The sequence below is a fragment of the Neoarthrinium moseri genome (assembly GCF_022829205.1).
Source record: "Neoarthrinium moseri strain CBS 164.80 chromosome Unknown scaffold62_Wmoseri_CBS_16480, whole genome shotgun sequence".
NCBI lineage: Eukaryota > Fungi > Ascomycota > Sordariomycetes > Amphisphaeriales > Apiosporaceae > Neoarthrinium > Neoarthrinium moseri.
The window spans coordinates 100,700-126,934 of record NW_026055176.1 but is presented as its reverse complement, the minus strand read 5'-3'; the positions used below and the strand labels follow the sequence as shown (position 1 = coordinate 126,934).

General features: G+C 53.9%; 6 protein-coding genes across 6 annotated transcripts; 2 read left to right on the top strand and 4 right to left on the bottom strand.

The window, feature by feature from the left end:
* Nucleotides 1–9,880: 9,880 nt before the first annotated feature.
* JN550_011042 (uncharacterized protein) lies at nucleotides 9,881–12,842 on the bottom strand (the record flags this gene model as incomplete). Its single annotated transcript, XM_049309365.1, has 3 exons — nucleotides 9,881–9,985; nucleotides 10,047–12,668; nucleotides 12,741–12,842. 3 exons carry the CDS (start codon nucleotides 12,840–12,842, stop codon nucleotides 9,881–9,883), a joined length of 2,829 nt encoding a protein of 942 aa, XP_049166990.1.
* A 2,627-nt stretch (nucleotides 12,843–15,469) lies between these two features.
* On the bottom strand, nucleotides 15,470–15,957 carry JN550_011041 (uncharacterized protein; the record flags this gene model as incomplete). Its single annotated transcript, XM_049309362.1, has 2 exons — nucleotides 15,470–15,739; nucleotides 15,793–15,957. The coding sequence occupies 2 exons, from the start codon at nucleotides 15,955–15,957 to the stop codon at nucleotides 15,470–15,472; spliced, it is 435 nt and encodes a 144-aa protein (XP_049166989.1).
* Nucleotides 15,958–16,506: 549 nt separating this feature from the next.
* Nucleotides 16,507–17,879, top strand: JN550_011040 (uncharacterized protein; the record flags this gene model as incomplete). Its single annotated transcript, XM_049309361.1, has 2 exons — nucleotides 16,507–16,622; nucleotides 16,754–17,879. 2 exons carry the CDS (start codon nucleotides 16,507–16,509, stop codon nucleotides 17,877–17,879), a joined length of 1,242 nt encoding a protein of 413 aa, XP_049166988.1.
* A 485-nt stretch (nucleotides 17,880–18,364) lies between these two features.
* Nucleotides 18,365–19,303, bottom strand: JN550_011039 (uncharacterized protein; the record flags this gene model as incomplete). The annotated part of the gene is made up of 2 exons (XM_049309360.1): nucleotides 18,365–19,130; nucleotides 19,194–19,303. 2 exons carry the CDS (start codon nucleotides 19,301–19,303, stop codon nucleotides 18,365–18,367), a joined length of 876 nt encoding a protein of 291 aa, XP_049166987.1.
* Nucleotides 19,304–19,979: 676 nt separating this feature from the next.
* On the bottom strand, nucleotides 19,980–23,797 carry JN550_011038 (uncharacterized protein; the record flags this gene model as incomplete). Its single annotated transcript, XM_049309359.1, has 3 exons — nucleotides 19,980–20,173; nucleotides 20,225–20,295; nucleotides 20,349–23,797. 3 exons carry the CDS (start codon nucleotides 23,795–23,797, stop codon nucleotides 19,980–19,982), a joined length of 3,714 nt encoding a protein of 1,237 aa, XP_049166986.1.
* Nucleotides 23,798–25,425: 1,628 nt separating this feature from the next.
* On the top strand, nucleotides 25,426–25,984 carry JN550_011037 (uncharacterized protein; the record flags this gene model as incomplete). The annotated part of the gene is made up of 4 exons (XM_049309358.1): nucleotides 25,426–25,434; nucleotides 25,489–25,502; nucleotides 25,563–25,588; nucleotides 25,644–25,984. The coding sequence occupies 4 exons, from the start codon at nucleotides 25,426–25,428 to the stop codon at nucleotides 25,982–25,984; spliced, it is 390 nt and encodes a 129-aa protein (XP_049166985.1).
* Nucleotides 25,985–26,235: the final 251 nt, after the last annotated feature.

The following is a 26,235-nucleotide window of genomic DNA, read 5'->3' as shown; positions in this document are numbered from 1 at the left end:
TCGAGGTTCATGCCGGGCTAGAAACTGCCGGCCTGTGGAGGCATATATTGCTCTACGTAGGTCATAGAAAAATGGATTAAAACCCCCTTTTGTCACTAGCAACCCCAGCAGACTAGAAAAAAAATAAAGCGATTTGCGGGGGTTCAGCCTTTTCCGCTTAGTCACAGGTCGAGCAGCGGGTGGTCTGCCCTATGTCGAAGCAATTTACCGACCCCATCAGTCAATGATTTAAGAATCATTTGTGCCATTAGGTACGCGCAGATGGGGAAAGACTATTACCAATAGAGCACACTAGGGAATATGGGTCTTGCGCGATGGAAATTGGAAGCTTTCTCTGCAAGCGCCCGACGGCATTCTGTGAGAAAGTCGATCTTGGCCCATGCAGAGCGGGTCATGACGTTCATTTCCAGACAAGCGCTTCAGGGGTCAGCACTAGGGTTCATCTTTATACCCCTTCCAAATGGGCAATTCTCATGTGCGATTGACAGGGTCCTGGCGCTGGGGGCCCTTGAAGCCCTGGACGGCCGCAGAAGAATACGAGAAACCGCAGTTTCACCCTACCAGAACGGTTGTAGCGACAGATTATCCCTGGATCAGATCGGGTTTTCTAGAAAACTGTCAGGGCCCCTAGCCCCTACCAGGGCTGCATCCACCACACCGGAACCAGATAGGTCGACCTCAACGGCTCTCGACAATCATGCTCGCGTCATTATAGCATCTCAGGGTCTACCCAATTATGTGGCTTAGATGGGAAACCCTGGGCATCTCTGTGATCAATTTGGGCGTCTTCGTACCCAGACACCCAAATCGGAACATCACGTGCCTGCGTCTGCTACCTTGACAATAAATGTTCCTGTGCTATAGTAACTGAGCATCCCACACGTATGTAACTAGCGCGAGAGATCGATGTGCAGCCTCGATAAGTGCATGTTTCACGACCAGGCGAAACACCTGCTGGGGCGGCGGTCCTAAACCATAGTAATTGCACAACAAATCCAGCGGTGCCCCCATTCGCCTTCGCTAAATACAATGCGAAACCTCGACGGTCTTGAACAGACAAGGGGTGTTCACCGTTCGGTGCATGCTCGAATCTCACGAGATGGCCTGATTATGAAGCAAACAAACAAACGCGTGAATGTGTGCCGAGGCACATGGACCGAGCTGAGGTCCATCGTGACATTCATCAATATCGCCCTCAATGCTCTCATGAATAATCAAGGTGAGGGTGGCTGTGGCTGTGGAGGAAGCCCCAGGGCCGTGGGCCAAGTCGCTTTCGCGGAGGTCTGATTCGCTTCCGACAATTAGCCCGCGGCCGGCGAGTCAACACCGCGGCTCGGTGGACGCCTGTCCAGCTTGGGCATGGTCTGTTTCTATTTCTGTTTCAAGCTTTTGGCGTCTTTCGCCAGTGGCAGGTAGTGGGTTGCTAGTCATGAAGCTTTCACCTTAGGCACCCACTATTTGCAACCCGGGGCGCGCAAGTCCAAAAGTCTTTCACATAAGGTCACTTGACTGCATCTGCCGCTCGTGGTTCAGCCCACGGGCAATAGCATTGCCAATGCACGCGATAAGATACTACGTTTCATGCCCCATCTGTGACCTCTTTCAGCGCGCATGAAGCCAATGTGGCACTTTCTCGCCAGCCAGCTGGTCTTACTTCGGCGGAGACAAACGTCTTAGGGACGACACATTGTGACTACCAGACGACAGTGGCCTGGGAAAGGGCGCATCATTCCAGCTTTGCAGCACGGCGAATGCAGTCGATCGTGCATACCACTGGTTCTCATGGGTACATTCTCATTTCGGTGGCGGGCAACCCACGTTGGGTCGTACCGTAGCCCAGGCTTGTAGCGCGAATTCAAATATGGAGGGAATTCTCAACTCTGATATGGTGTATAGCAGAAGCACAGGCGGTCAGTCTCACCTTGGATGTCTAACATGCTCCTACATCGGCCAGGCACGAAACATTGCTTATGTGTAAACCAAGGCACTTGGCCGCCCACCGCAAGCACAGAAGCAGCATCAAGACACTGCACCGCACATGGTCAGGGTCTCGAGAGATCATGCCGTCTTGCCGTCCACCACTTGGATGCCTGGGGGCGGTGAACAAATAGCTTGCATGACCTGTGTTGTAGTCCTCGATGTTTGTGCAACTAGCCAAGCAGTGCATGGCTAGGGGACTACTGTACATACAGTACAGTAGTTAGCCAGCCCGGCGCACAGGTTCCCAATCAGATGGTCAGGAATAAAAGGCTTGGCGAAGCTCTCTTCTCACCTTGTTCAGTGGGGTACCCTCGGTGCGGAGTACTGCAATGTTATCCCAGCCAGGGCTTCCCATGGATCCTGCGCGGATGCACCCTTGCGACAGAGGCCACACATCCGCGACCGAGGTGTCTTGACCACCCAACACGCAACGAGGGCAGCAATTGTGGCACGGCACTGCTGTGTAGACGCTAGTTAGGGCTTTGGAAGCTTCTGTGGAAAAGAGACTAGAAAACATGTGTGTACTATGTAATTCGTCCCGCACCCGGATTTGTCCATGACGACAGAGTGAGGCCCTAGTGAGTGCCATTGCAGGGAGCCGATTTGCTACCAGTCCCAAGTCAACGCCAGTGGTGGTCCCCGGTCCTAAAATTAGAATTAAGCGCAAACATAGTTTTTTTGTCCAATTTTGCCGATCACCGGACTATTAGGTACTGAACTCGGAGCTTAACACTCAAGAAAGACTTAGTTAGACTCTCCTTCTGGGGCTCAACTTCGGAGACGAGGGGGGCGGGCTGCTCCGAACGGGCGAACTCGTGCGGCATCGTCATAAATGTCTGCCCAGGTAGCACCGTTCGACCCCGTCACTAGGACGACGGGGTCATCCATTTTGAAACCCCGTTGAGAAACGCCTGCAAACGTGTGTGCCGAGGTCGCTTCTCAGTCTTGCGCCGATTCGGGATATGCCAACCGCTTCCGAAGTTCCGCTGACCAGGTCCACCCTCGGAGAAGCTGGATGCGTTACAGTTCACGCGAGTCTTCTTTTTGGATCGGTAGGGGGAGAAAGCCTTCTTGAGGCCCTAAATGGGGTAAGGCCCGATGGATCTTCAATTACAGAGGGACGTACGGTTGCACTTGTCATGCGACCATGCACATTATCAACCGCTCCTAGCACCACCTCCCTTCCCTACCACAGTACTGTGTATATCGCAAGGCCCTGGACCAATCGATGGGCCGCAGCACGACACTGAGGATAAGGGAGGTTGGGGGGCCACCTTGTTCGTCACACCGTAGCCTCGGTCCTGAGTGGGCGATCTCGACACGGCTTGCCGCGTATAGATAATTCCCGATCAGCCATTGCTTAGCAATTGTTACGTCTTCGTTCCGTACTTCGAGACGCACAGGGCTTCCACGCCAATGTCCTTAGATCGAAGCCACAGCTTGCCGATGCTTGAGGGTGTAGTGTACCTCACCGTTGCCACGGATCTCCAAAATAGAACGCGGCTCCACGTGTTGATGTCTTAGCATTCGTTGTATGATTTGCTCAATCGAAAGACCTCGAAATCGATGGTTCATGCTCGACATGCTGTGGCGCACCTTGATGCAATGCTAATGTCAGGTATTGCGTGACTCTCTTTGGTCCCCTGAGAAATCAGGCCATTATGGCAGCATAGTGCCTGATCATAAAGTGAGATAAGTGCTGCTATCTCTAGCCAAGCTGTAAAGCTGTATGGACACTATTTGGTTGTTCTCTCATGAGACAGGGTGACTTTGCAAAGCGACTACCCCAGGAAGACGCCTTACTGCACAATTGCCACACGGGCACAGGTCAAGCCACTGCTGTTGTGACACCTCACAAGTGTAACCTACTGTTAGCAATAGTTCTCGTAGAGGCATACCGCCTTTTTTCGATGAAGGCTCAGTTTCCGAACAGGCAAATGCACCATACACCCCATCTGTACTCATCGCTAAGAGAACGTTACAGGATTCAGACTGCATGGCTGCGCAGATAAGCACATCAAGAGGGCTTAACAAATGTCGCCTGCGACAAGTCCCCTGGCCCTACGCTATGAATCGCGAAGGGGATGCTGCCCGGATACAGCTAGCGCGAAGCAATACATATGGATCGCTTATGGCCAAACCAGATGGTGAGCTGACATTGGACCGAAAGAACTTGCTTGGACGACCTGCTTGCTCTGCATCAGTCTGTGTAACATCAGGCGGCCTTACTGGATCGATTCACACTGCCACGATAAGAGTCTAGAACTCCTGTGTAACGCGATCTAATGCCCTGAGGTCGCACAATCCCCTTGGATACCATGCTTAATTTGGCGATATACCTCTCCCATCTTGCGTTTTTGATCAATCACGGCGTGGCCTGTATATTCTGGGATATAATAGCCAACTGTTCGGGAAAGTGACTCATGTGCCACCTGACCAGCAACATCACCAGACTCAATCTTTCCGCAAAGATCTCCCGAGATTGGACGGGCATGCAATGATACTACCGGAACATGGCATATACAGCATGAAGCTGTCCGCTGACTCAGACGAGACGCATCCGGACCAGATACAGACCGCTATCCTCATTGGCTTCATAATTACAAAGGGCCCGATAAACAGCCCGAGAGCGTTTGCCTATGGATACTGTGGTTGACTTCCACTGAGCCCAACTCCTAGCCCACGGGAAGAATCAAGTTCACGAAAAAGATCGCCTGTATCCACTGTAATTTCTAATGCATGGGTGGTGTAAACTCTATGGCATCTATGGGGTCCAACATGCGTGTCGTTCTCACGATCCCTATTCTGTGCTGTCCAAGGACATACATATCTACAGAGCCATAGATTGTTATCTTTGATGAGAACGCCGAGACGTGCTAGCAATGGGGCAAAGCTTGATGCGGTATTGATGCTGATCTGTATGCTTCAGGGTCCAGCGGATCCAGTGGTGGTGAAGTCCCCTGCTCAAATGATATTCTTCTACTGAAGGTCATTGTCAAGTATCTCGAGGTTTCGAGGAAAGTATCTCGAAATGACCAATGCCTCTTATGGTTAAGGCAAAGTGGCCATTGAAGTTAACACCCTGGGGTCCCAGGAAGGCGTGTCAGTTTTGTTATCGAATCTCACGATGAGAATGCGCCGGCTGAGTATTGAACTATGCGCCCGTCAACGCAGAGTCACTGATTTCAGTGAATCAAGACACAGTATCGCTAGTAGGCGTCGAGGCTGGCATCCATCGCCTTCTGCTCAGCCTTCTCACGCGCAGGGAGTGGTCAGCCTTAACGGTAATTATCCATGCAGTCGACATGCTTCAGTGATCTCGTTGACAGGTTGTGGGCACCGCACCAGTGCATAGGAGCATGGGGGGGTGGGGTATCCACCGCGGCCGGGTTGATGCTGCTCGCTTTGCTAGAAGCACGCCGACTTCAAGGTTACACCGTCGTTCCCATTGCATAGGGTTCGCCGTCCGGCGTGTGGCCACCGTGTGCCAGGTCAGGGCAGCAGGGGAGCTAGAGCAGCGCAATGCATAACTACCTACCGCTCTACCGCTCAACCACAGTACCATAGTGCCATAGGACGGTGTGCAGACACCCGACTAGGCACTCGCGCATATCCGCGTCGTCGCAACATTGGCCCGAAAAGAGCCAAAGGCGAGGGTGTGGATCCTGCAGCAGCAAACTCCGTGGCCCTGTACCACCAACTCCGGATTGGCCAGGGGAGGCCAATATAGCGCGTCAATGAAGGACTAGACTAGTGGTCCCCGACGGCCGGCACCCTTGGCGTCCCTGGTCGTCCGTCCCCTTTCCCGTTCCATGCCACACGCCCGTCCCCATAGCGAGGCCGACGGGCAGAAAAGTGTTGAATCAAACTCTGGTTGCCCAAGCGCCCCATCGTGCAATCTCGAGCCTCTGCAACGACCATGCCCAAACAACCCAAACGCCGGCAGTCAGCCGGCGTGGATGTCGGCAGTGCCAAACGGCAACGTCATTCTCACCAGATGCGCCAGATGTGCCAGATGTCCCGGCGCTACCATTGGCCCCGCGGGCCACTGGGCGTTGCTTCGCCTCAACCCATGGTGCCACACACCCGCACCAACCAGACGAGTCCATCACCGCATTACTCAATGCTCAGCTGCTCAGCTGCTCAGCCTTACTACCGTGGTCGCCCATCGCTGCAACCGATGATCTGTCGGCCCGACCCACTTGGCTCACACGTAGCATTCTCACGACGACATCTACCGTCCACTCCGTCATCTGGTCGAGGTTGGTGCTTGGCTACGGGGGAAAAGTGCCATGGCATACATCGATAGCTTAGGTCAGATGGCAAACCACGGCGGCGGGAATCCCAATCGTCCATATGCCGGAATGAGGCGTAGCCCGCGGCGTCCGCCTTTCCCACGTCGTCGCTAACCATGAAAGTGCACTGACACCGATCAGCTCCCAACCTACTGGATGCAGGACGTGGTGCGTAAGCCCACGTTCCTAACGGCGCATGAACTATCTCACGGAGCCTTCATGCTCATGATGCGAAAGGAGCCCACCGCCTGGTGAACCTGTAAGACGTCGAATACCTAGCGTCCGCGCCGTCCGGGGTCCAAATCCGTCATTTCCCACGTGTGGCTTGGGCGCTTCAGATCGAAGACCGCTGTCAAGAATGTCAAGCACGTCGATCCTGCTAGGCATCCCCATTCCTGGGCAAGGCGGACAATTACTTCCCTGGCGGCCATACAACCCTGACGACCGACTTTGAGTTCCCGAGAGCCGTAGAGTAGAGACAGTCGAGAAAAAGGGGTCCGGTGCCTGGACCAGCAAGCGATCCGCATCCACTCGACTTGAGACATACTATGTAGAAGATAGAACGCGTTACCACTGGAAGACCATCAAATGGACCTCGTCAAGTCAGAGCCGGTGGAGAACAAGAAATTCTCCGAAACGGCTAAATTCTATTGATCCCTTAAAATCTCAAAAAGTGGTGCTTTCCTCTTAGACGATGGCATCTAAACAGTCAGGCCGGGGGTGCGGTCTTGCCGGCTGCATTGACACCTCTGTAAATCTTATAGTCGCCGACCTTACCAAAGCGCAATCTTCGAACTGTCAGGTTTCTGGGTTGACTTGGTTATCAACTGATTAACTTAAATTGTTTGAGAGCTAGGTCTCCCAAATTACATTTGGCTAGACTAGACCATTATGGTGCTGTGGATAAGAAGAGCTAGTTCGACTGTCGACGACCCATGACTACCAACCAATTTAAGTCAATATAGCGAAAACACAAGATCAGACGAAATTGACCACGTAGAACTTTATCATTAGAGTAGGGCTCCTCTCGAGTCTAGACTGTTCTGGAACGAAATGAAGATGCTTGAATCTTGACTTGCCGAGACCCGGATAGAGCGAGTATGACGTTGACCCCTACGGCTCCTTGAGGCTGACTTGAACTCACGATGAGCCAAGTGTCGAACTTGGTAAGGGTTGTGAGGCTCAAAATACTTCACGCTTTTACTCTGTTCGCTGGTTTGTGCCTCTGCCTCTAGCCCCAGCAGCCATTTAAGTCGACTCTCGTCAGTGTTTGTGTATTGCTAGTAAAGCGTGTGAACAAAATAGAGATATCTCCAATGGTGCATTTTCTAGCCGAGTAACTTTGGATTCAGAGTGGCTTTCGTAGTTCAGGCTAGAAGATACCTTTCTTCTGCTATAAGAAACGTAGTCTCTCCCATGACCGTATTGATATTTGTTTGTTTTCTTTTGTTAGCTCTTTCAGTTAGCGAATTTCTGCCTCAGTTATAAACACGCTGATTTCTTTGGGTATTTTCATCAATCGACGTTGCCGAAGCCCACTGATATACTATGGTTGCTCGTTGGGCAGTTGATCAAATTTGTGGTGCTCGGTTCTCAAAAAAGATTCCGGAGATACCCACGATGTTCATAATGTAGGACTGATACAGTGTTGAAATTAGCCATTCGTAGTTTACACGCCACTTAAGCTGGTTTCATAGTACTCACTGCGGCCCCTAACATTGCGAGTTGGGTGTTTGGGTCAAATGTATCTTTCAGAACTCCTAAGCCATTCCTCGTATAAGAGTCGTTAGGCTGAGCGCTGCTGTATAGTCTGCCCTACCGATAATATAGGCATAGAGCCATGGAGTGGGCGGCTACCTGTACTGCGTCACGAGTCGGTATGGCAGTGAACGTGTCTGGATCTTTATGGCTACTACAATGTTTCCTATGGGAGTGACTATCTGGAGCTTATGTGAAAGTGTCTTGGCTGGCGATCTGCTCTCAATTCCATACCTTGAGGTTGTTCTCCTGAGAACAATCATAATCACGAGGAGAGGAGCTTCGATGGAAGGCGGCGTGTTTTGGGTATGGCTGGGCGTAATTAGAGGCAGAAAGGCTTGGAATGTTCCAGACATATGAAGTATCCAGTCGAGATGGTTCTTACTGATCCCCATATAGTCACCTGAAGCAACCGATCGTGGCCTTTGATTCAGATTACAGGTGCCCTAGGACTGCGAGACATAGACAATGGGCACTTCCCTCGGCCCCCACAAAGAACTAGTATGTAGATTGGACGTGCTAAGTAGCGTTATGCAAGTGCGAGTGTTTCGTTTGCAATATTGAGCTCACCCGCATAGAGATTCCATGAGGATTTTACCATAATGTAAAACTGTTCAGATGAGCTACCTACTCCCTTGACGATTCCCAGATGAGGAAGACAGGCAAAGATCTCGTGGGATTCCGTGAATACTTTTTTTTTTTCTCGTCCACGACTAGATATCCCCCGAGGCTTCGAAACATGGACACGAAACAGACATGCAATCAAGTGATCGTCAAGCAAGGAAGAAAACATATGAATGTATGTATATATGTAATATAAACTGTATGGGAAAGACGGATGCCATATGTGACAAGAAAGCAAGAGACGAAGTTGGAAGATGTGGCACACGAAGTGGTGGCAGCATCCCTCTCGCTACGTAGCAAAGGCAAATCTGAGAAAAATAGTACGGGACGACCTAAATCAGCGGGCGATGAACATTCTGTTACAGCTGGCGAGCAGGCGTACTTGGCGACACCCCAAAGCAAGACAAAGACTTGGCCATCAATTCGAATCTTGAGACAGAATTTAGTAAAAAGTAGCTTGATCGCAGAGCTGTGTTATGTTTCAAGACAGATTTCCCCTGATGTTACATATCAGGTGACCATATCAGTCGGCGAGCCTAGATCGAATGTTGTGGGTGTACGGTAAGCTCTTTCTATATCAGTCACTGGGCGACTGACTATCAGGGATGGCTTGAGACTTCTTGATATTTACAGTATCTCGTTTCTCTGCCCGGATGATCATGCCGCTGCCGAGAAAATATGCTTGCTATCTACGGGGATGTGATTCAGTCCAGCTATCTAACCGGTAGCTACGTGTCCATATTGCGCCCAACTTGAGTCTATGCTTCATCACCAACTGGGGAGCCCAGACGTCACCAACGCCACATATGAAATGAGAACGGCACCATCCTAAAGTTCAGCAGATGTTATGGGGATGATGTGCCCTCAACAACTCTCTCCTGCTCATACCATTAAGGCGTCATGATCTGTCGGCTCTCAGATCTGCCAAAGTTGCACCTGTCCGTTGAAACTGCCACCAGCCGGCTTACTCATATGCCGATGCAGTCTAATCCGTTTTCTGAGATCCATCCTTCTATAAGTATTCCCCGACTCCGAAATTGACGCAACGCCAAGAACGAAAGTCCATTCAGGCTGCATCAACCTGTCTCCTAAGTACCGCTGACACTGCTGGTAGGATGATTGGTGCAGTCTGAAATACGCCTGAGAAGTGCTCCAGCGAACCAATTTAGCCCGCTCCCTAAACTGATATAGGTCGCACAGTTGGTTGACATCGAGGATTGCGACTACGACAAAGCATAGTTCATCCTCAGCGCCTGCTGATCCTGAGGCTGCAGCTGCCCGACAAAACTCTCGAACTGAGGAATCAGTTGACGGTAAATGTTGAGTGTCTGGTGGGGAATGTTAGCATATGGTGTCTCAAGTATATGGAATGGGCATAGCATTAATTACCTTCTGGAAATCCTCGTGCAAGCCATTCTTCGTGTCGCTTCGCAGTTTCAGATCCCTATACCGAGCAATAGCCGTGAAGTAGTGGAGGAGAGAGCTCTCCATAGCCATTGGGTTCTGCTCAACAATGGCGGTGAAACCTCTGAAGGCTGTGGCTTTCTCGTCGGAGGGGTCCACCTCGTCCATGAGTTTCAAGAACTCCTCCGCAAACTTGTCGATGTGCGGGGCGATGAGCCCGGCATTTCCGGTTCCGAGGCGCCCGAGAGCGATCGCGGCATTTTCACCAACACTTCTTGGGACATTGGGGTCCGACATTATTGAGACGAAGTGCTTGAAAAGCTCGGGAATGAACGGCGCCATGTTGCTTCCCCACTGAAGAGCAATCTCTCCTGCTGACCAACATGCGTTGTTGACGACACTGAACCCGCTTTCGATCTCCTCATCCAGAACGCTATCCAGGTCCAGCTGCTTCAGCAGCACTGGTACAACGTTGTTCAGAGAGCTTTGGAGCTCGCCGAAGACATACTTGGCACAATCCCCAAGAAGTGCAAACGCTGATTGCCGCACCTCGTCGGCGGGGTCTTCCAAGCAAAAGGTCAACAGCTCAAAGACAGGCAAGGAGGACTCCTTGACTAGCTGAGCGGACTTTTGCTTGTCTAAGGCTTGGATAATGGCACTCAGCAGATCCAGGCTAGTGACCAGGAAGTCCTTATCAGGAACGTCCAGGGATGGGTTGTTTGCCAAGGCTATCGCAGCCTCGAGGTTGTCGTGGATGAGCTTGACACATCGGTTGAATATCGGCTGGGCGTAGGGGGTGAAAGCGTCGTTGAGAGCCATGGCGACATATGACAGACACTCAAGCAGAGGGAAGATCTCCCGCGACTGGTCTGTGACCCTCTGCCACCGATTGATCAAGGCTGGCATGAGTTGATTGACGAGCTCAGGGCGAGCCAGAACAGGACCGATATGCTCCGCCAGGGTCTGGACACAATCGTAGAGGATATACATGTTCCTGTCCTTGTACTTTGCGAAGCAGCTCACGAATTGCTGAATGATGGGGCCACTGTATGGCTCCAAATTCTTACCAGCTTTCTCCTCCAGGTTTGCGAAAGCCGAGGCACCGGCTTCCTGGACTTTCTTGTTCCTATCCAGCATCTTTAGCAGGATGCCTTCCATCATAGGCTCGAAGAAGGCCTGCTTCTGAGCTGGGTCCTTGAGGCCGGCAGCCCAGGCGGAATAACGGCCTAGGGTCCAACAGGTGATTTGTCGTACCACAGGCTCCTGGTCGTTGAGCAGAGTGATGAGATAAGGCACCAACTCGGGAAGGTGAGGAGTAACAACATCCATACAGCCTTCCGCGATTGCGCCCAAGGCTAGTACTGCAGCTTCCCGGTGAGGCCAATCTTCGTGCTTCAGGTTCTTGGTCAGGTAGGGCAGGATGGACTCGAAAACGGCACCTCCGTAGTCCCTGGCAAAAACATCCAAGGCGGCGGCTGAACACTTCCGAAGGGTCCAGCGCTCATCCGGGTCCGCATCATCGCCGTCATCAACGTCGTCAATTTCACCTTCCTCCAGGTCATCGTCCATGCTGGCGAGTTTCTCATATGCGTTCCCATTCTGCGCGCTGTCGGCCGACGCCTCACCGTTGGCTGTCCTCGCGGACGACTTCTTCGCAAACTGTGGCTTGATGTCCTCCTCCTTATCTTCCTCATCCTCATCGTCGGAAGCTCCACCAAGCATGGCAATGTCCTCTGGGCTGTAGACCATGCACTCCAGGAGGACAGGGATGATGCTGCCAATGTATGGCGTGAGGGATTGCCACAGGTCATCGTGCTCACCAACAGCCAGCCAGAACTCGGCAGCATCACAAGCGAGCTCCTCGTCGTCTCCCTTCTGTTGACTGATGATGTAGTCAACAAGACCCGAAAGATGCGGTTGAAGCTTGTCGGCACGAGTCTCCACCAGCTGCACAAAGGCCCTACAAACCTGTCTCCGAACGTCCGGGTTGTTGTCACTTGCCAGAGTGAATAGGTGTTGTAATAGGTCGTCAATAGCGTTGAACATGGCCTGGGACTTGCGAGGGGTGAAGACGTTGATGGCCGTCAGAGCCTGAGCACGAACCTTGGGCAAGGGGTTCTTGGTGGCCTGAATGAGCTTGGGGAGTATAAAGTTGAGGGGTCGCTGGCCGTTGAGTTCGCGCTCCAGCATCTTGGTGTTGTCCTCGCAGATCTTTGCCATGGTTGTCATGGCACCTTCTTGGGCTTCATTCGAGACCTGGCCGGTCTCGTTCGAGAGCAGGTCCAGCAGCTTTGGTAGTAGCTCGGGCCAACTGAGGAGACCGCCGCGACGGATAATCTCGGTGGCGATGTTGCCAGCGTAGTTGCGCATCTGGGAATTTCTATCCTCCAGGACCATAGGGATGGCCATTTTTATAAGCGCGAAGCTGGCCTCTGGGATCTGCTTGTAGCCCGTCCTAACGTTGTTCTTGAGCATAAGGGCGGCTGCAGCCCTCACCAGATGATAGTCTTCGGGGGAACATTGCAAGCCGGCAGGGGGCTCGGCACTGGAGAAGAGGTAGACAAGGTAGTTGTTGAAGTCGGGCGAGGCCTTGGCCTGGCTGAGCATCTAGATACGACGAGGTCTCTGTTAGCACTGTTCTGTAGCGACGTCGACGGAGAGCTGCCGTTGCCTACTCACCAACTCTGCTTGTTTCTGCGCAGCCTTGTTGAAGCCGCTGAGGGAGTCCTTGAGACAAGCGGCGAGCTGGCCCAAGGACTCGGGGTTCGGCTGCCACGCCATGATGGGTAGCAAGCTGGACGGCGAGTCGGTCAGGTTGCGCCTGGGTTCAGCGCCGGGACGAAGGCTCTGACTGGCACAGCACGAAGTGCTCCTGTGGGTTGGATCGGCGACCCTGATGCTGCTTCTGATATGCGGGGGAGAGCAGTGTTGCAGGATTTTGCTGTCTCTCGTCTTTTCGTCCGATTGCGCAGCTCAAGGCACCTGGTACCAGAATCCCAGCGAAGCCAGTGTGGGTTCAGCGGGAAGAGTGTCGCTGGGCCAAGATACTGAGCGCAACAGGGCGACTGGTAGTCGGCACAGGTGAAGGCGCCGTGAGAATCCAACTTGGTCGTGCGTATGTATGGGTTATGTGTGTAATTGATAGAAAGGAAGCGCAGGTGGGAGGGCTGTCAGTCAGGCGCAGGCGTTCACCAAGGTGCCAAAGGGTCCTCCTACTAGTTCTAGCCTGGAGCAGAACAGGTGTGACAGATGGTGGCTGGCAGAGGGGGAAAGAGAGAGATAGAGAGAGCAAGCGACAGCAGCTTTGTCCTCGGTGGAAGCTGTCAGTTGACGCTGTGTCTCCCGGGTCTCCTCTGGGCGGGCGGCTTTTTTGGTGGTGCAGTGCTCTGGTTGCTGTGCTGTGCTTTTGCTTGTGGTCTGCTGCCCAGTGTGGTGGTCGGTCTGTCTGTCTGTCTGTCTGTCTGTCTGGTGGTGGTGGTGCTGTTACTCTGCTGGGTCGCTGCCCGCGCGCGTGGTGGGGTTGGGATGGGTATTGCTTTTTTCCCACCGCCTGGGCGCGGGGGACTCTGCGATTGCTGCCCTCTTTTTTTTTTTTCACGCCCATTATGGATATCCATCCACGCATCCACGGGCGGGCAGTGGAAGCGGGCGGCCCAGGACCTGGATCTTTAGCGGCTGTTCGACCCTTTGCGGCCCGTTTTTTCCTTCTTTCTTTCCACACCTGGGCATGCCATTGGGTGGGCTCTGCGGTGGGCACCACTAAACTTGGTTACAGAGAGCTAGCTGCAGCAGATGACAGGACAGACACCGTTAGTGCCTATTGTGCTAGCGTCCGTCATTCAGCGATACCTGTCATGATGATGGGCTCTCTAGTGTTTTACTCTGCGGTGGCACTACAAAAGCAGCACCAGAGGGGCATCTTTGTGAATTCCCGGTGAGTTCACGGTATGGGTTATGGTTCCTGGTTGTTCGCTGCAGATGGCGGCTGAGGCTTTGATGCGGCCAGAGCCAGATCCGATGACCAGGGCTTTCGTCAATATCAAACCGGCGGGACCTGCCAGTATTGGTCCAGGACACCCAGTGGAGGCTTGCTTCGCCCACGAATACCACGTATGACCAACACTTAACACGGAACATGAAACCTTGGAAACCAGACCATGATCTGTCCCTACTGAAGTTTTCACCCTCTTGCCCCCAACACCCTGCCTGTCCAGGCACCACAGAGACTGATACCTAGCTGGCTGGTCGAGCTCTATGGAGCAACAAGACCGGTGATCCCCATCAGCCTTGCCGGAGTTGTGTACGGCGGATCAAACCAGGGGCCTGTTCGTGAGAGCACCCAACTTGTTACTGTCCATGTACCCGGCCAGTCGTGTGTTGAATGTCTCTGCACCCCCACCTCAGGTGACTAACGACTTGGAAAGTAGCGATCAAGACACCAACACTGACAACGAGCAACGCTGGTGTGCTGGAAAGGTGAGCAAGTACTTTACAGACGGGGAGCTGTTGTTTTGCGAGGCAGGAGCTGGTCAAAAGAAATTATGTGATGGCCTGATCCCTGCAACCTTCCCGATGAGCCTCACCCGCCTTAACTACTTTGACAGGGGATACTATTTTGACCACGCATGGAAGCCATTGCCGATTGTAGGGTTCTCTCATACCGGCCGAGTGAGTAGGCCAGTCCGGAATCGTATGGGCAAAGCGCAAATTTGTCGCCGTCTAGTTTCTTAATACGCGCCCTTGTATTTATACTCTATATTCTTTGTGGATTCGCTTGCGACGTGTAATCTGCCTAGGTACTTTGTCCGTCAAATCTTCTGCGGTGCTTCTCTCTCACGCAGCACGATTGCGTGTCATCAAATTCGAGTCGCAAATGTGACGCTGTGAGCTGATCCTACGGCCACAACCAATCTCTCCATCTCCCCACAGCCCCAGGCTGCTGGATGGCAATAAGACGGCCAACCCAGGTCCCCCAGGCTGGCATGACTCTCGAGATGACTGTAGCTTGCCTTGACTGCAGCCCTCGTTTTACACGTGGTGCAAGGGGACCCCGAGGTTAGGCGTCTGCAGCAACCCGTCGGCAACCGGAAAGCCCATAGAACTGCGAGCGTCCGTATGCGATGTGTGGACGTCATTGGCAACAACCCCGACAGAGATTCCAACAGGCCGTTGGGGGTAAGATTCTGTACGATTGGCGTGGCCGAATCACCCATTGATGAGAGTCAAGTCATGATTGACTTGGTGTTTCTCGAGGTTCCTCCGTTTATCTACCCATCCAAATGATGCCAACCCCCAGTATCGGATCACTCGACGGCCGCCGAGTTCGTGGGACTGTGCAACCGGGGCCGGCGCCATGGTCGCTGCGTTGGCACCGTCTACATGACACAACTTTGTCGTAAGTCGAAGCCTCATGCCTCGTGCGTCCCGTTTGACACATTTGCCGGTGGTTGACTTAGATGCTGCAGCTTTTCCAGAGCGACTTCGGCGACCTTCTTGAACGCCTCCATCTCCTCCTCAAAAGTGCCACCTAGGCCAGTGCTGGCCAGACTGATGGAGTTGGACAGATATACATGCATCTGCGTCTTCTTGACAAGAATCCTGGCGAGACGAGCGGCAAAGTCATAGGTGGGCTCCTCCTTGTAGATTGGCGTTGATAGAGGAACGCCTGGGTTGAATCGCTGAGAGCAATGTTAGCGACTGTGGCCATGCAAAGCGCGAGAAGAGTACCGACATCGGGTAGTGCATAGACCATGGATCCCATGGGGACGGCGTTCCCATTCTCCTCTGCTGACACAGTTGTCAAGTGGACTATGAGCACTTTCGACTTGGTGATCAGGCGCATATGCACCCGGGTGTCCAGCGATTTGGGCAACGGAAATGAGACTTGCTCATCCATGATGGGCGTGAGCGACAGCATGCACAGAGCCCAGAACTGGACCAGAATAGCTGGGCAGGACGTGTGAGCACTGAGCAGAAGTGGTGAGAACAAGCCGGAGAGTTGCGTTGGATGAGTGCAGCTTGGCCCATCGGTTTGTGGCACTATCGAATGGCCCAAGCTCCACTGAAGGACATTAATTGCACTTTTTGGTATGGCGCTGCTCAGCTTGACCTCAAGCAAACCTCCAGTGGAGCCAAACCTTCTGCCCGCCCGGCCATTGAGCCATGTCCCACATGCACGAGAGCAAAAACCGAGAGCTCGAATCGTCTTGTTAATTCCTCACCTTTGCACCAAACGCAAGATGTTACACATATAGTTGGATCCGGCTCCGCTGCTTTGTGAGGATGAGTCGGAACTGACCTCGCTTCTGACGTCTACTGCCCCTCCTCAGCCATCCGTCCGGGCTGCCCCGCTATCGGTGCCGGAGTCTGCTCGGGCAACATCACTCGTTCTTGCTCACCTCGTCTGGACAACAAATCTCCGGGCACTTCTCACCAAACAACCAGAATGGCGGAGCAGGCAAATGTGCCTCCCACAGAAGAGGCTCAATGGAGTGGCGTCGAGGATACAATTGAAGACCCTGAGGAGGTAAAGGTTATTTTTTCGGCACTGGACTCATTTGCGTTAGTATAACCCCTCCAGATCCTTGCAGTATATCACACAGATGCGCCCCCATCATATGATATAACTCGGGATTTCATGATGAATGAAAAGCAAGTGACGGAAACACTACGAGCTAACCACGTCTTCACAGCCAATATGGCAAAACGGCGCATCTGAACTGCACGCATCTGCGCCGCCAAGCTTTCTACGCGCTCCCCCAAGCTCACTGGAAGATGCTGGCGGAGCCTCCATTCTCCTATCTCGAGACGTTGGACCGTATAGATGCGGCAATAGAGAGCAATGCAGAGTTGGCGCGCGTGATCCTGAGATGCGGCCTGCACTCGTTCGGCATGAGCGAGGGGGCCTCAGAGGAGGGCCACGTTGCCATGCCTGAGGAATGGGCTGGGATAGCAAAGTATTCCGACAACGACAAGGCCCGAAGTACCATCCGCCAGTTCTACCGTGACTGGTCGGTGGAAGGTACCGCCGAGCGCGAGTCGTGCTATGGGCCAGTCTTCCGGGCACTCGATGAGCATAGAGCACGGTACCCCGACACGTCACAGATGAGGGTTCTGGTCCCAGGTGCCGGACTGGGGCGATTGGTCTTCGATCTTTGTCAGAGGGGGTACTTTAGTGAGGGCAATGAGATCTCATATCATCAACTCCTAGCCTCGTCGTACATCTTGAATAACGTCAAAGAAGCCGGCCAGCACACCATCTACCCCTGGATTCACTCCTTCTCAAACCATATGAGCAGAGAGAACCAGTTCAAGAGTTACAAGGTGCCCGACATCCACCCTCAGCGAACCTTGGAAGCGACGGCGGGAATTGGCGCCATGCAGATGTGTGCAGCGGATTTCTTGTGTCTGTACGGCGACGATTCCCATAAGGAATCCTATGATGCCGTCGCATCGTGCTTCTTCCTAGACACCGCACCGAACCTCATCCGCTACCTTGAGGTCATCAAGCACTGCCTCAAGCCTGGCGGCATACTCATCAACGTGGGGCCTTTGCTCTGGCATTGGGAGAACCATGTCCCGGGGCACCACGGTTACGACGGGGACGGGGACCACGACGAGAACAATGCCATGGGCATCGCTGAGCCGGGCAATTTCGAGCTCACGCATGACGAGGTCGTGGCACTGGTAGAAAAGATAGGCTTCGTGATCGAGAAGCACGAGACAGGCATCCGGGCACCATACATCCAGGATCCGCAAAGCATGCTACAGACGGTCTACAGCGCAACGCATTGGGTGGCACGGAAGCCAGAGGCTTAGATAAAATGTTGGCTCAAGCAGGCATCAGCGAGAACAAAAAAAGGGGGCATCGTAGAGAGTTTTTACATTTCTCCTGGTCGGTGTGCATCCACATCTAGATGGAAATCATAGCGCATGGCATCTTTTACGCGGGTCGGCGTGGATACACGTTTGAAGGTCACAAGACATCCCGATGTTGCCATTGGTAGAGCACTAGACTTGACATCAACTAATTCTTGTGATTGGCTCTGGGTGCATGGTGCACACGGGCTTGATAACTTTGGTGTTTTGATGTGTCAAGGTCCATCATATCCCTCTATCCCCTATATATATTACATACACGGGATGATAACTACATCGCTGACTTTTCAACCCCTTGAGGCTAGGTTGCAGTCCTATACCTGGGCCAATAGCAGCCGCTGTGGTAGCTGAAATGGAATTTGCCATGAACAGCTTGAAGTCCAATCGATCCCATCACCACAAATGTTTCTTGCTTCCTCATACCCTCACAGCTTTGCCTTGTCCTCCTCCCCAGCATCCAGCAGCCCGCCCCGCGCCCACAGGCTGCCGCCGTCAATCTCGATGGCGGCGCCGTTGACGTGGCTGCCGGCCCGCGAGCTCAGGTAGATGACGACGCCGGCAATGTCCTCGGGCTGGCCGAGGCGGCGCATGGGGTTGCCGCGGGCGTGCTTGTCGAGCCCGCCGCTCATCTCCAGCAGGCCGGAGCTCATCTTGGTCGGGAAGAAGCCCGGGCAGATGGAGTTGACGGTGATGTGGCGCGGGCCCAGCTCGACGGCCAGGTTGCGGCCCAGGTGGAGGACGGCGGCCTTGCTGGCGCTGTAGCCGAAGGTGGCCTGCTTGCCCAGGGTGCCGATGCCGAGCCCCGCGACCGACGCCGTGATGAGCACGCGCGAGGGGTCCTCGAGGCGCGCGCGCGCCTGCAGCAGCGGCGCGAACTCGCGGATCGTGTTGAAGACGGCCCGCACGTTCAGGTCCATGACCTTGGCGAACGCCCCGTCCGGGTGCGAGTCGAAGGCCTCGCCCCACGTCGCGCCCGCGTTGGCGAACAGGATGTCGACGTGCGCCGTGTGCTTCTTGACCTGCGCCACCAGCGACGCGATGCCCTCCATGGTCGACGAGTCGGCCGGCGCCGAGATGGCGCGCGCCCCGGGACTCAGGTTCGGCAGGGCGTTGAGCTGGGCCACGGCCGACTCGCAGGCCTTGGCCTTGCGCGAGGTGATGAAGACGGTCGAGGCGCCGGCTTGGAGGAAGCTGGGAAGAGAGACGACCGTCAGTCTTGGGGGAATCGAAGAGGGTATGCCAGAGACTACTTACGCCGAGGCAGCATTCAAGCCCAGGCCTCTCGATCCGCCAGTCACTACGACGACCTTGCCCTTCAGGGAGAACAGCGACGGAAAGTCGTGGAGGGCGGTTTCGTCAGCCATCTTTGCTTTTGGGTTCCTTTCTTGACGCTTTGCCAGCAGAAGCAACTACAGTTGAGTAGATATTTCTCCGAAATGCCAAATAGACCCTAGAGATAGAATGCAGAGAAAAGGGATTTCAAAGGGGTCTTTTGTTGGACAAAAGAGCCCCATGGTCGAGCCTCGGGTGTCTTGCATGACAAGATGCAAGCGTCCGGGGGACCGCAACGGCCCCGGATTTCGGTCCCATCTTTAGCTAGGCCGCGGGGAGATGCCGAGGCACAACAGGGGGTTGTCCGTGGGCCAGCATTAAATATGGAGCAGGTATCTTAGCTGAACTACGTGGCGTGTTCGTTGACTCTTACTCAAACCACAGAATATCGAACAGTTTGTGGACCGATTGACAAGTGATATATATATCCTTGGTATCGTTTTCAACTTGCTACCCTGCAACCGTGATTGACTCAGCTCTTGTAAATTCATCTGATTGGGGATTGAATTTACAATATCACTAACATTGTACACACACACACAAACACACACGGGGAGTATACATGTTAGGGATGGTTTTTTTTCTCTTTCTATGTATCTTCGCTATGGATAGAATATATTTATAATTCTGATCTACATGTCTCTTTGTCGGCACTCTCTCACGACATATATTCCTCATGGTTCCTAGTCGCCAGCACAGCATAAACGCCTATCTCGAGAAGTGTCTCTTCTGAGTGTCAGCTTCGGCCAGCTCCCCGAGGTCCTCAAAGTAGCCGCCTGGACTACGATTATGGCGCTTAGGAACTTGAAGTGAGATCTTCCTCAAGTGTGCCCGTGTTTTCGAGCCGCCGCCCAACTCCTCTTCGCCAGTCAACTCGGGATCTGTCACTGAGCCGTCGGTGCCTGTGGTATCCTAGACGACGCGCCTGCTTGGGCTCCGTGACATCTTCCGACCAGCTTTATCCTTGATTATCTTCTTGCTTGTGGCAGCATCGTAACCGATTACATGCATGAGATAGTAGAGCCTGCATTGGACATTAGTCTTGTGCATGTGCAATGGGGTCCGCTGTCAACTCACTTTTCTTCGTTCGCCTCCTTCTCCTTCAAATCTTCGAAGCGCTGCTGACAGTCGGCCCAAGTCATGGCACGTTTCTTGGGCGAGACTGTCTTGACAGTGAACTTGAACCGTCCGCTCACGGGTCTATGGTCAGAAACCCGGACCTCGTGTCTACGGTAGTCAAGTTGCTGTATCCTGCCGCAGCCTCGATGAAGGAGGCGATCGCACCAGGCTGGAGAACGTTTCTTCTCACTGGTGTCATAGTTGTCAGTCCCTACATCATACTTGTAGGTCGGTGCAAATTGGATGGGCATCTCCTCGAAGGCCCGGAGTTTGAAAGCTGGGTTCCGTCTGCGAGCGACAAGCAACTGGTCTCGATCGAGCAGTTTTGCCAGGTTGTTGGCCTTGACAGCGGCGACAACTGTGTCCCGCGACATCGTGTCGATGCGGTAGTTGAGATCGCCGTTGATGAGACAGATTTCGTGGTCAAGAATCATGGTTCCATCGCCGCCTCCCATGTAACTGTCGATGCGGACAGTCGGGTCCCGCTCGACCGGCAGTACGGCGCTTTCTAGAATTGCTGCGATGTCGTTGTGTCGGCTATTCGCTTGCGATTGACCAGCTGCTAGATGGCAATTGATGAAGCACATCGACGTATCATCCACCACAAACTTCACGACGATTGCCCCTTTGTTTCCATGCAGTCCGCCCATACCACGCTTGATGTCTGCACTGCTTAGGTTTCGTACGCGGTCTCGAATACTTGATTTGACAAAGATGCACGTGAATAGGCCGACCAGGGTCGATGTATGCAGAAGATGGTAAAGACAGTCGGCCGGCATAAAGTCGTCCAGGCTCCTGATGAGGAAGTCTCTCCAATCTCGGTACTGGTGGCTCATTCGCTCTTGGTCCGTTACGGCATCCTTTTTCTTCGACTTGAACAATCGCTTAGCGGTCGCTGCTTTGTCCTCCAGATCCACTAGTTCTTGGAACCCGAATATCAGGATCTCGGGCGAGTCGCTTGAGCGAAGTAGGTTCTGAATAAACATCGAGTCCTGCTCAGAATATCTGAGACTAGTTGGCGTCGAGGCTCCTGCGTTCCACGTCATAACCATTGCCTTGATGTCTTCAAACTCGCAGTATTGCGTATCAAGCGCTTTCATCTCGCTTTCCAGATAGTCGTCTTGTAACATCCCGTCCCATGCTTTGATCATATTGTCCGCACCCAACGAGATGACCTGAAGTCGGTTGAGCCGGTAACAGCTTGCGCGGTCTGTCATGATCTTTATAACGGGATTGTCGTGAGACTGCCAGTCTTTCTTCACCACCCACGGCGACTTCTCAATATCGTAAACACAGATCTTGCCGGTGTTGTAGCCCGCCCATAACTCATTGCGAACACCCGCGAGACAGCTGATTTTGTAGCTGCTGATATTGATCACACCCAAACACGAGAAATCTTGCTGGGACCATATGCTGACTTTGCCATCTGCGTGGCCAAAGTAGACGCTCCCCTTTTGTGTCTTGATGAGAGCTCCAGAAGTAACCTCTCCTGCGCCTTCTGCTATCATAGGGCGCATAAGAACTTGTACTTGAGTCCTGCCGTCAAGAGTTGGCGCGAAGACTCGAATCTCCTTCCCTGTCGCATGCCAGATCTCACTGCCTACGAGCATTGAGAAAGTGTGGCCCCTCGGCAAGCGGTAGGCCTGGTGAGGGTTGTTGTTCAGATTCGGTAGACCATCACTATCTGGACCCCATACGAACAGTGATCCAGTGTCATCCAGGGTCCACATCTCGTTGAAATGCCTGTATATCTTGATGATCTCAGTCCTTCCGTGGGCGACCGACTTGTTCCCCACGATGCTTTGGGTCGCGATGTCGGCCTCCATCACTTCCCCTAAGTTGTTTCCAATCCATAGCTTGGTGCCTTCGTCCTCAACTCCTAAGCCGCACTTGAAAGAGATGGCGGTGGCCTTGACACCTTCACCATGTGCAAAACTCATGAGGAGTTCTCCGTCGAGCAGACTCCAGACTCGGGTGAGGGGCCCGCTGGAACACACGTACTGCCCGCAAACGTCAAATATGCGGGTGTCGTATTTGGTATAAATCTCGTGCAGCCCCTTTTTCGTGAATGGCGGGCGGCGGTTGATACGCGATGCATCTGGGTATGCATTTATGGGCTGCGGTGTATGGCTTGTGGGGTTAGGCGCAAGGGTTTCCGTGACACGCGTTCCCCTTTCTACTACTGTACCATTCCTCCTCGGTGGCTCCCGGAACTCAGGTGGCGTCCTGTCAGATGTCCTGTCTACCGTCATGGATCTGTTATGAGTGCGGGTTGGTGGAGGTGCGAACTGGGTGGTGGGGTTAGAAACCACCCGCTTAGTCTGAGGAGACGAGCCGTTCTCGTGGGTAGTGGTATTTATGGACGTGATGACGCCTGGTCGTGGAGGCCGCGGAGGCGGCCTCATGGTCCCTGCTGCTCCTTTTGCCGGTTGGGCCTCGGTCACAGTCTGAGGTCTCGTGGGTAGGGCTGGGGGCGGTGGTTCTGCAGCAGCAGGAGCCAGGAGCGCCTTCCCGTTGCCATTGACATCTCTCTTGGTTTCCAATGCTGCAGAAGCTGTGTTGTTCCTGCTCATCGAGGGCATCTTTGGAGCCTGAGGCCTGGCGGGTCTGCTGGGCAGGCTTGGGGGCGGTTCCTCGCGCTCTGGGCTCCCGGGCGGGCTATTAAACGGCGATTTCGCGGTAGCATCATTGGCTGCGTCCAGATGGAACCCGTTCTGATTTACGAGTTGAGACAGACGGTTGCTAGGTTTCTCTGCACGGTTTACCGGCGGAGGTACCGCGGGTGCCGGTCTCAGTTCCCTGTCTCTTCTCAACTCGGCAGACCGTCGTGGAGGTGGCGGCGAAGGGGGTCCAACAGTTGCGGATAGCCTGGGAGACCGGCGTGGTTCAAGAACAGGAGTATGCGGTCGACTAGGAATCTTGAAGGACCTAGGAGAGGTGGAGTTTGGTGTCGTCGGGGCCTTTGCAGGATCGAGACTAAGCGGGCTGCCCTCAAAGCCGGGTACCGCGTTCACACGGCCTTTCGGCGGCGACTGTGGTGGCTCGATCAGGACCGCCGGCGGTGGTTTGAGCGGCCTGGGACTGAGGGGAGGAGGGTTGGCGATATTGAGGCTCGGGGCGTGGTCCGGTGCCGCCTTGGGCGCTGGCAACCCCACGGGCCTGAGTCCTTCCCTTGCAGCTGGCTTCCCTTCGTCCTGCGGTGTGGGTGTGGTCCGCGCCGGTCTCGTGTCGGGCACGGGAGGGGGCTTCGGGGACGGGGAGCGGTTCCTCGGCGACACGACGGATGTGGAGGGCTTTGGGACCGGCGGGGGCTCTTTAGGCTTGCCCATGGTCTCGAACTGGGCTCGCAGAGATGAGACAGGCTTCAAGGACGAGCCGTCAGGCCCGTCGCCGGCTTGAGGTTCCATGAGCGGCCAAGTGAAATATTACTGAGAGTAGGTGAGGTGATGGCGGGGCTTGGTGTTCTTCCCATGGCATCCCTCGCTACGGGAGCGGAACAGAGTGTTCATCGAACCATGGAACAGAGGGCAGGATAAGCGCCTGATGTAAACGAGTGTCGGGTGAGGTGATGCGCGGTTGAGGTCGAGGTCGAGGCGTGGGAAATTACGCTGTGCTTCGTGGCAGTCGCAAGAGTCGTCAGCGACTAGGAGGCTGAGCAATAACCCAGGCTCCTCAAAATGGTGGCCGTATCCAATGCGATGAGGGCGGCGGGGCAGAGGCGATGGTCGCTAGACGGAGATGGAGATGGAGATGGAGATGGAGATGGAGATGGAGATGGAGACGGGGACGGGGACGGGTAGCTGCTGGCGATGACGGAACGGTCCTCCTGTCTACCTAAGCTCTGCCTAGTTAGCTACCTTCACCATGTTCCGATCTCATGCGGACGAGGAGTTTTGTTCGCCGGGCCTTTGTTTTGCAAGACAACAAGAGCTGGATCAGTGATTACGTGGTTACCGAGCTACTGAAGGAAGAGGAAAGACCCCAGGGACATTCCATCAGTGACTAGCTCGAGGTAAGTCTCGTCGGTGTCTAATTATAAAGTACGGTACGGTAGATACAGTAGATACAGTAGATGCCAGCCGTGCACTCTTATTAGGCGGCCCAATCTCGAGGTTGATCATGCTTTAAATTGCTTGGCATTGTTAAAATGTCTGGACGCCTGAAATCTCAACAGTCAAACGCAGATCATAGCCAGGGCGCGCCAGGGGTTGGATACCTCTAACTACTTAAGTACGTGGAGCGCATGGTTGGAAGGGCACACGGCCAGAAGGCCTGGGAACCACGACCCTGGGCCTGATGCAGTGCGAGCTGTCTTGTGTGATGCCCGCGGCCAGATGCAATACTCGTTTCCCATTCTAATAATGAGGGATGCTGGCTAAAGCCACGACACTTTGGCGACGCACAGATGGACAACCGCCAGACCTATAATTCACTCAACTTGTAGATATTCAATATCAGCATTGCCTTGTCGCGTTGGGCATGTGTGGGTGACGTTTTCGTCCACCGCCCCTGCTCGCCTGTCCGCGCCCAGCTGCCACCGTGTTCTATGTGCCCAATCATCACGCCGAATCTCGCCTCAAGTAACGGGTCCCGGCAGGTCACTGGCAAGGGGGGGCCATCTCGCCGGGGGGAGGGGGGGGGCTAAAAGGTCAACTCACGCAATCCCGTCCCGACAGCCACCAGCGACAGCGATGCCGCGGTGGCAGGGTCCTGGCTGAGGCGACAGTAGCGCCCCTCTGTGCACTCAGCTGCTAACTTAGCAGCCCAGTAACTACCTAACTTAATGGGCATGTGCAGGCGCAGCGCAGCGCACCCGTTGGACCTAAACTGCATGGGGGAGAATCGTACGACATCTCCAAGTAGCGCACCGTGATGTCAAAAAAAGTTTCCAGAGTTTCCCACTGCAACCACTTCCCCATTGTGACAGACGTGCGGCCAAAACCAACGATCTTGAGACTTATTCATCGGCAACCACAAGCAAAAGTTTCAACGTGTGACCCTCTAATCAAGACCGTCCGCAAAATCCAGATTCACAATGAACACAGTAAGTCCGTCGCTAAGGTCTACTTGGGCAACCCGTCCGCTAACCACTTACTAGGTTCGATCTTTCTGGTACGCGATCCCGCAACAAAACCTCAATAGACTACCCAGCTAATGACACAATTGACGCAGGCTCGGATGGGGCTCTCTCTGTGTCGGTATGTCGAAGAACCCCTCTAGAGACATTGCTATGGCCATCTGACAACAACGTAGCCGGCGGAGGCGCCTACTACTTTGCGAAGAAGCAGATCAACGCCGATCGAGCACATCGGCTTGAAGAATCGAGACGGAAGAGACAGATGATCGATTCTCTCGAATACTCAGAAAACGTCCCCAGCAAGCCCGGCTCGGCCGCGACCATGGGGGGCGCACCGCCGACGGCCAACGGAACATCGCCCCGAACGGATCCATCGGGATCACCAAGCCAAGAAGCGAGCAACGACCCGGCACCCACAAGGCATGCGCCGGCGACGGAGGGACAGAGAGTATTCGAGAAGAGCAAATATGAGAGCAGCACGCCTTTCTCTAGCAAAAAGGGGGATCGGTTCTCGTAGCGGTCGGCTTCATGCGTGTATTATAGCAACCCTCGGCGGTGCTCGGATGGACACTGGCCGTTGGATGGCTCCTACGGTTTGCCTGTAAATTACGTGCCCCTTTCACTGCATCGAAACCCACTGGATTTGGTTGAATATTACGAGGCTGGGAGCAAGAATGAGGAACAATTCCGCTTCATCAGAGCCTCCCGATGGCGTGCGTGTGCCCTTCTGATCAGCAGGATCCTCACTCCTGACGACATTATACTTGT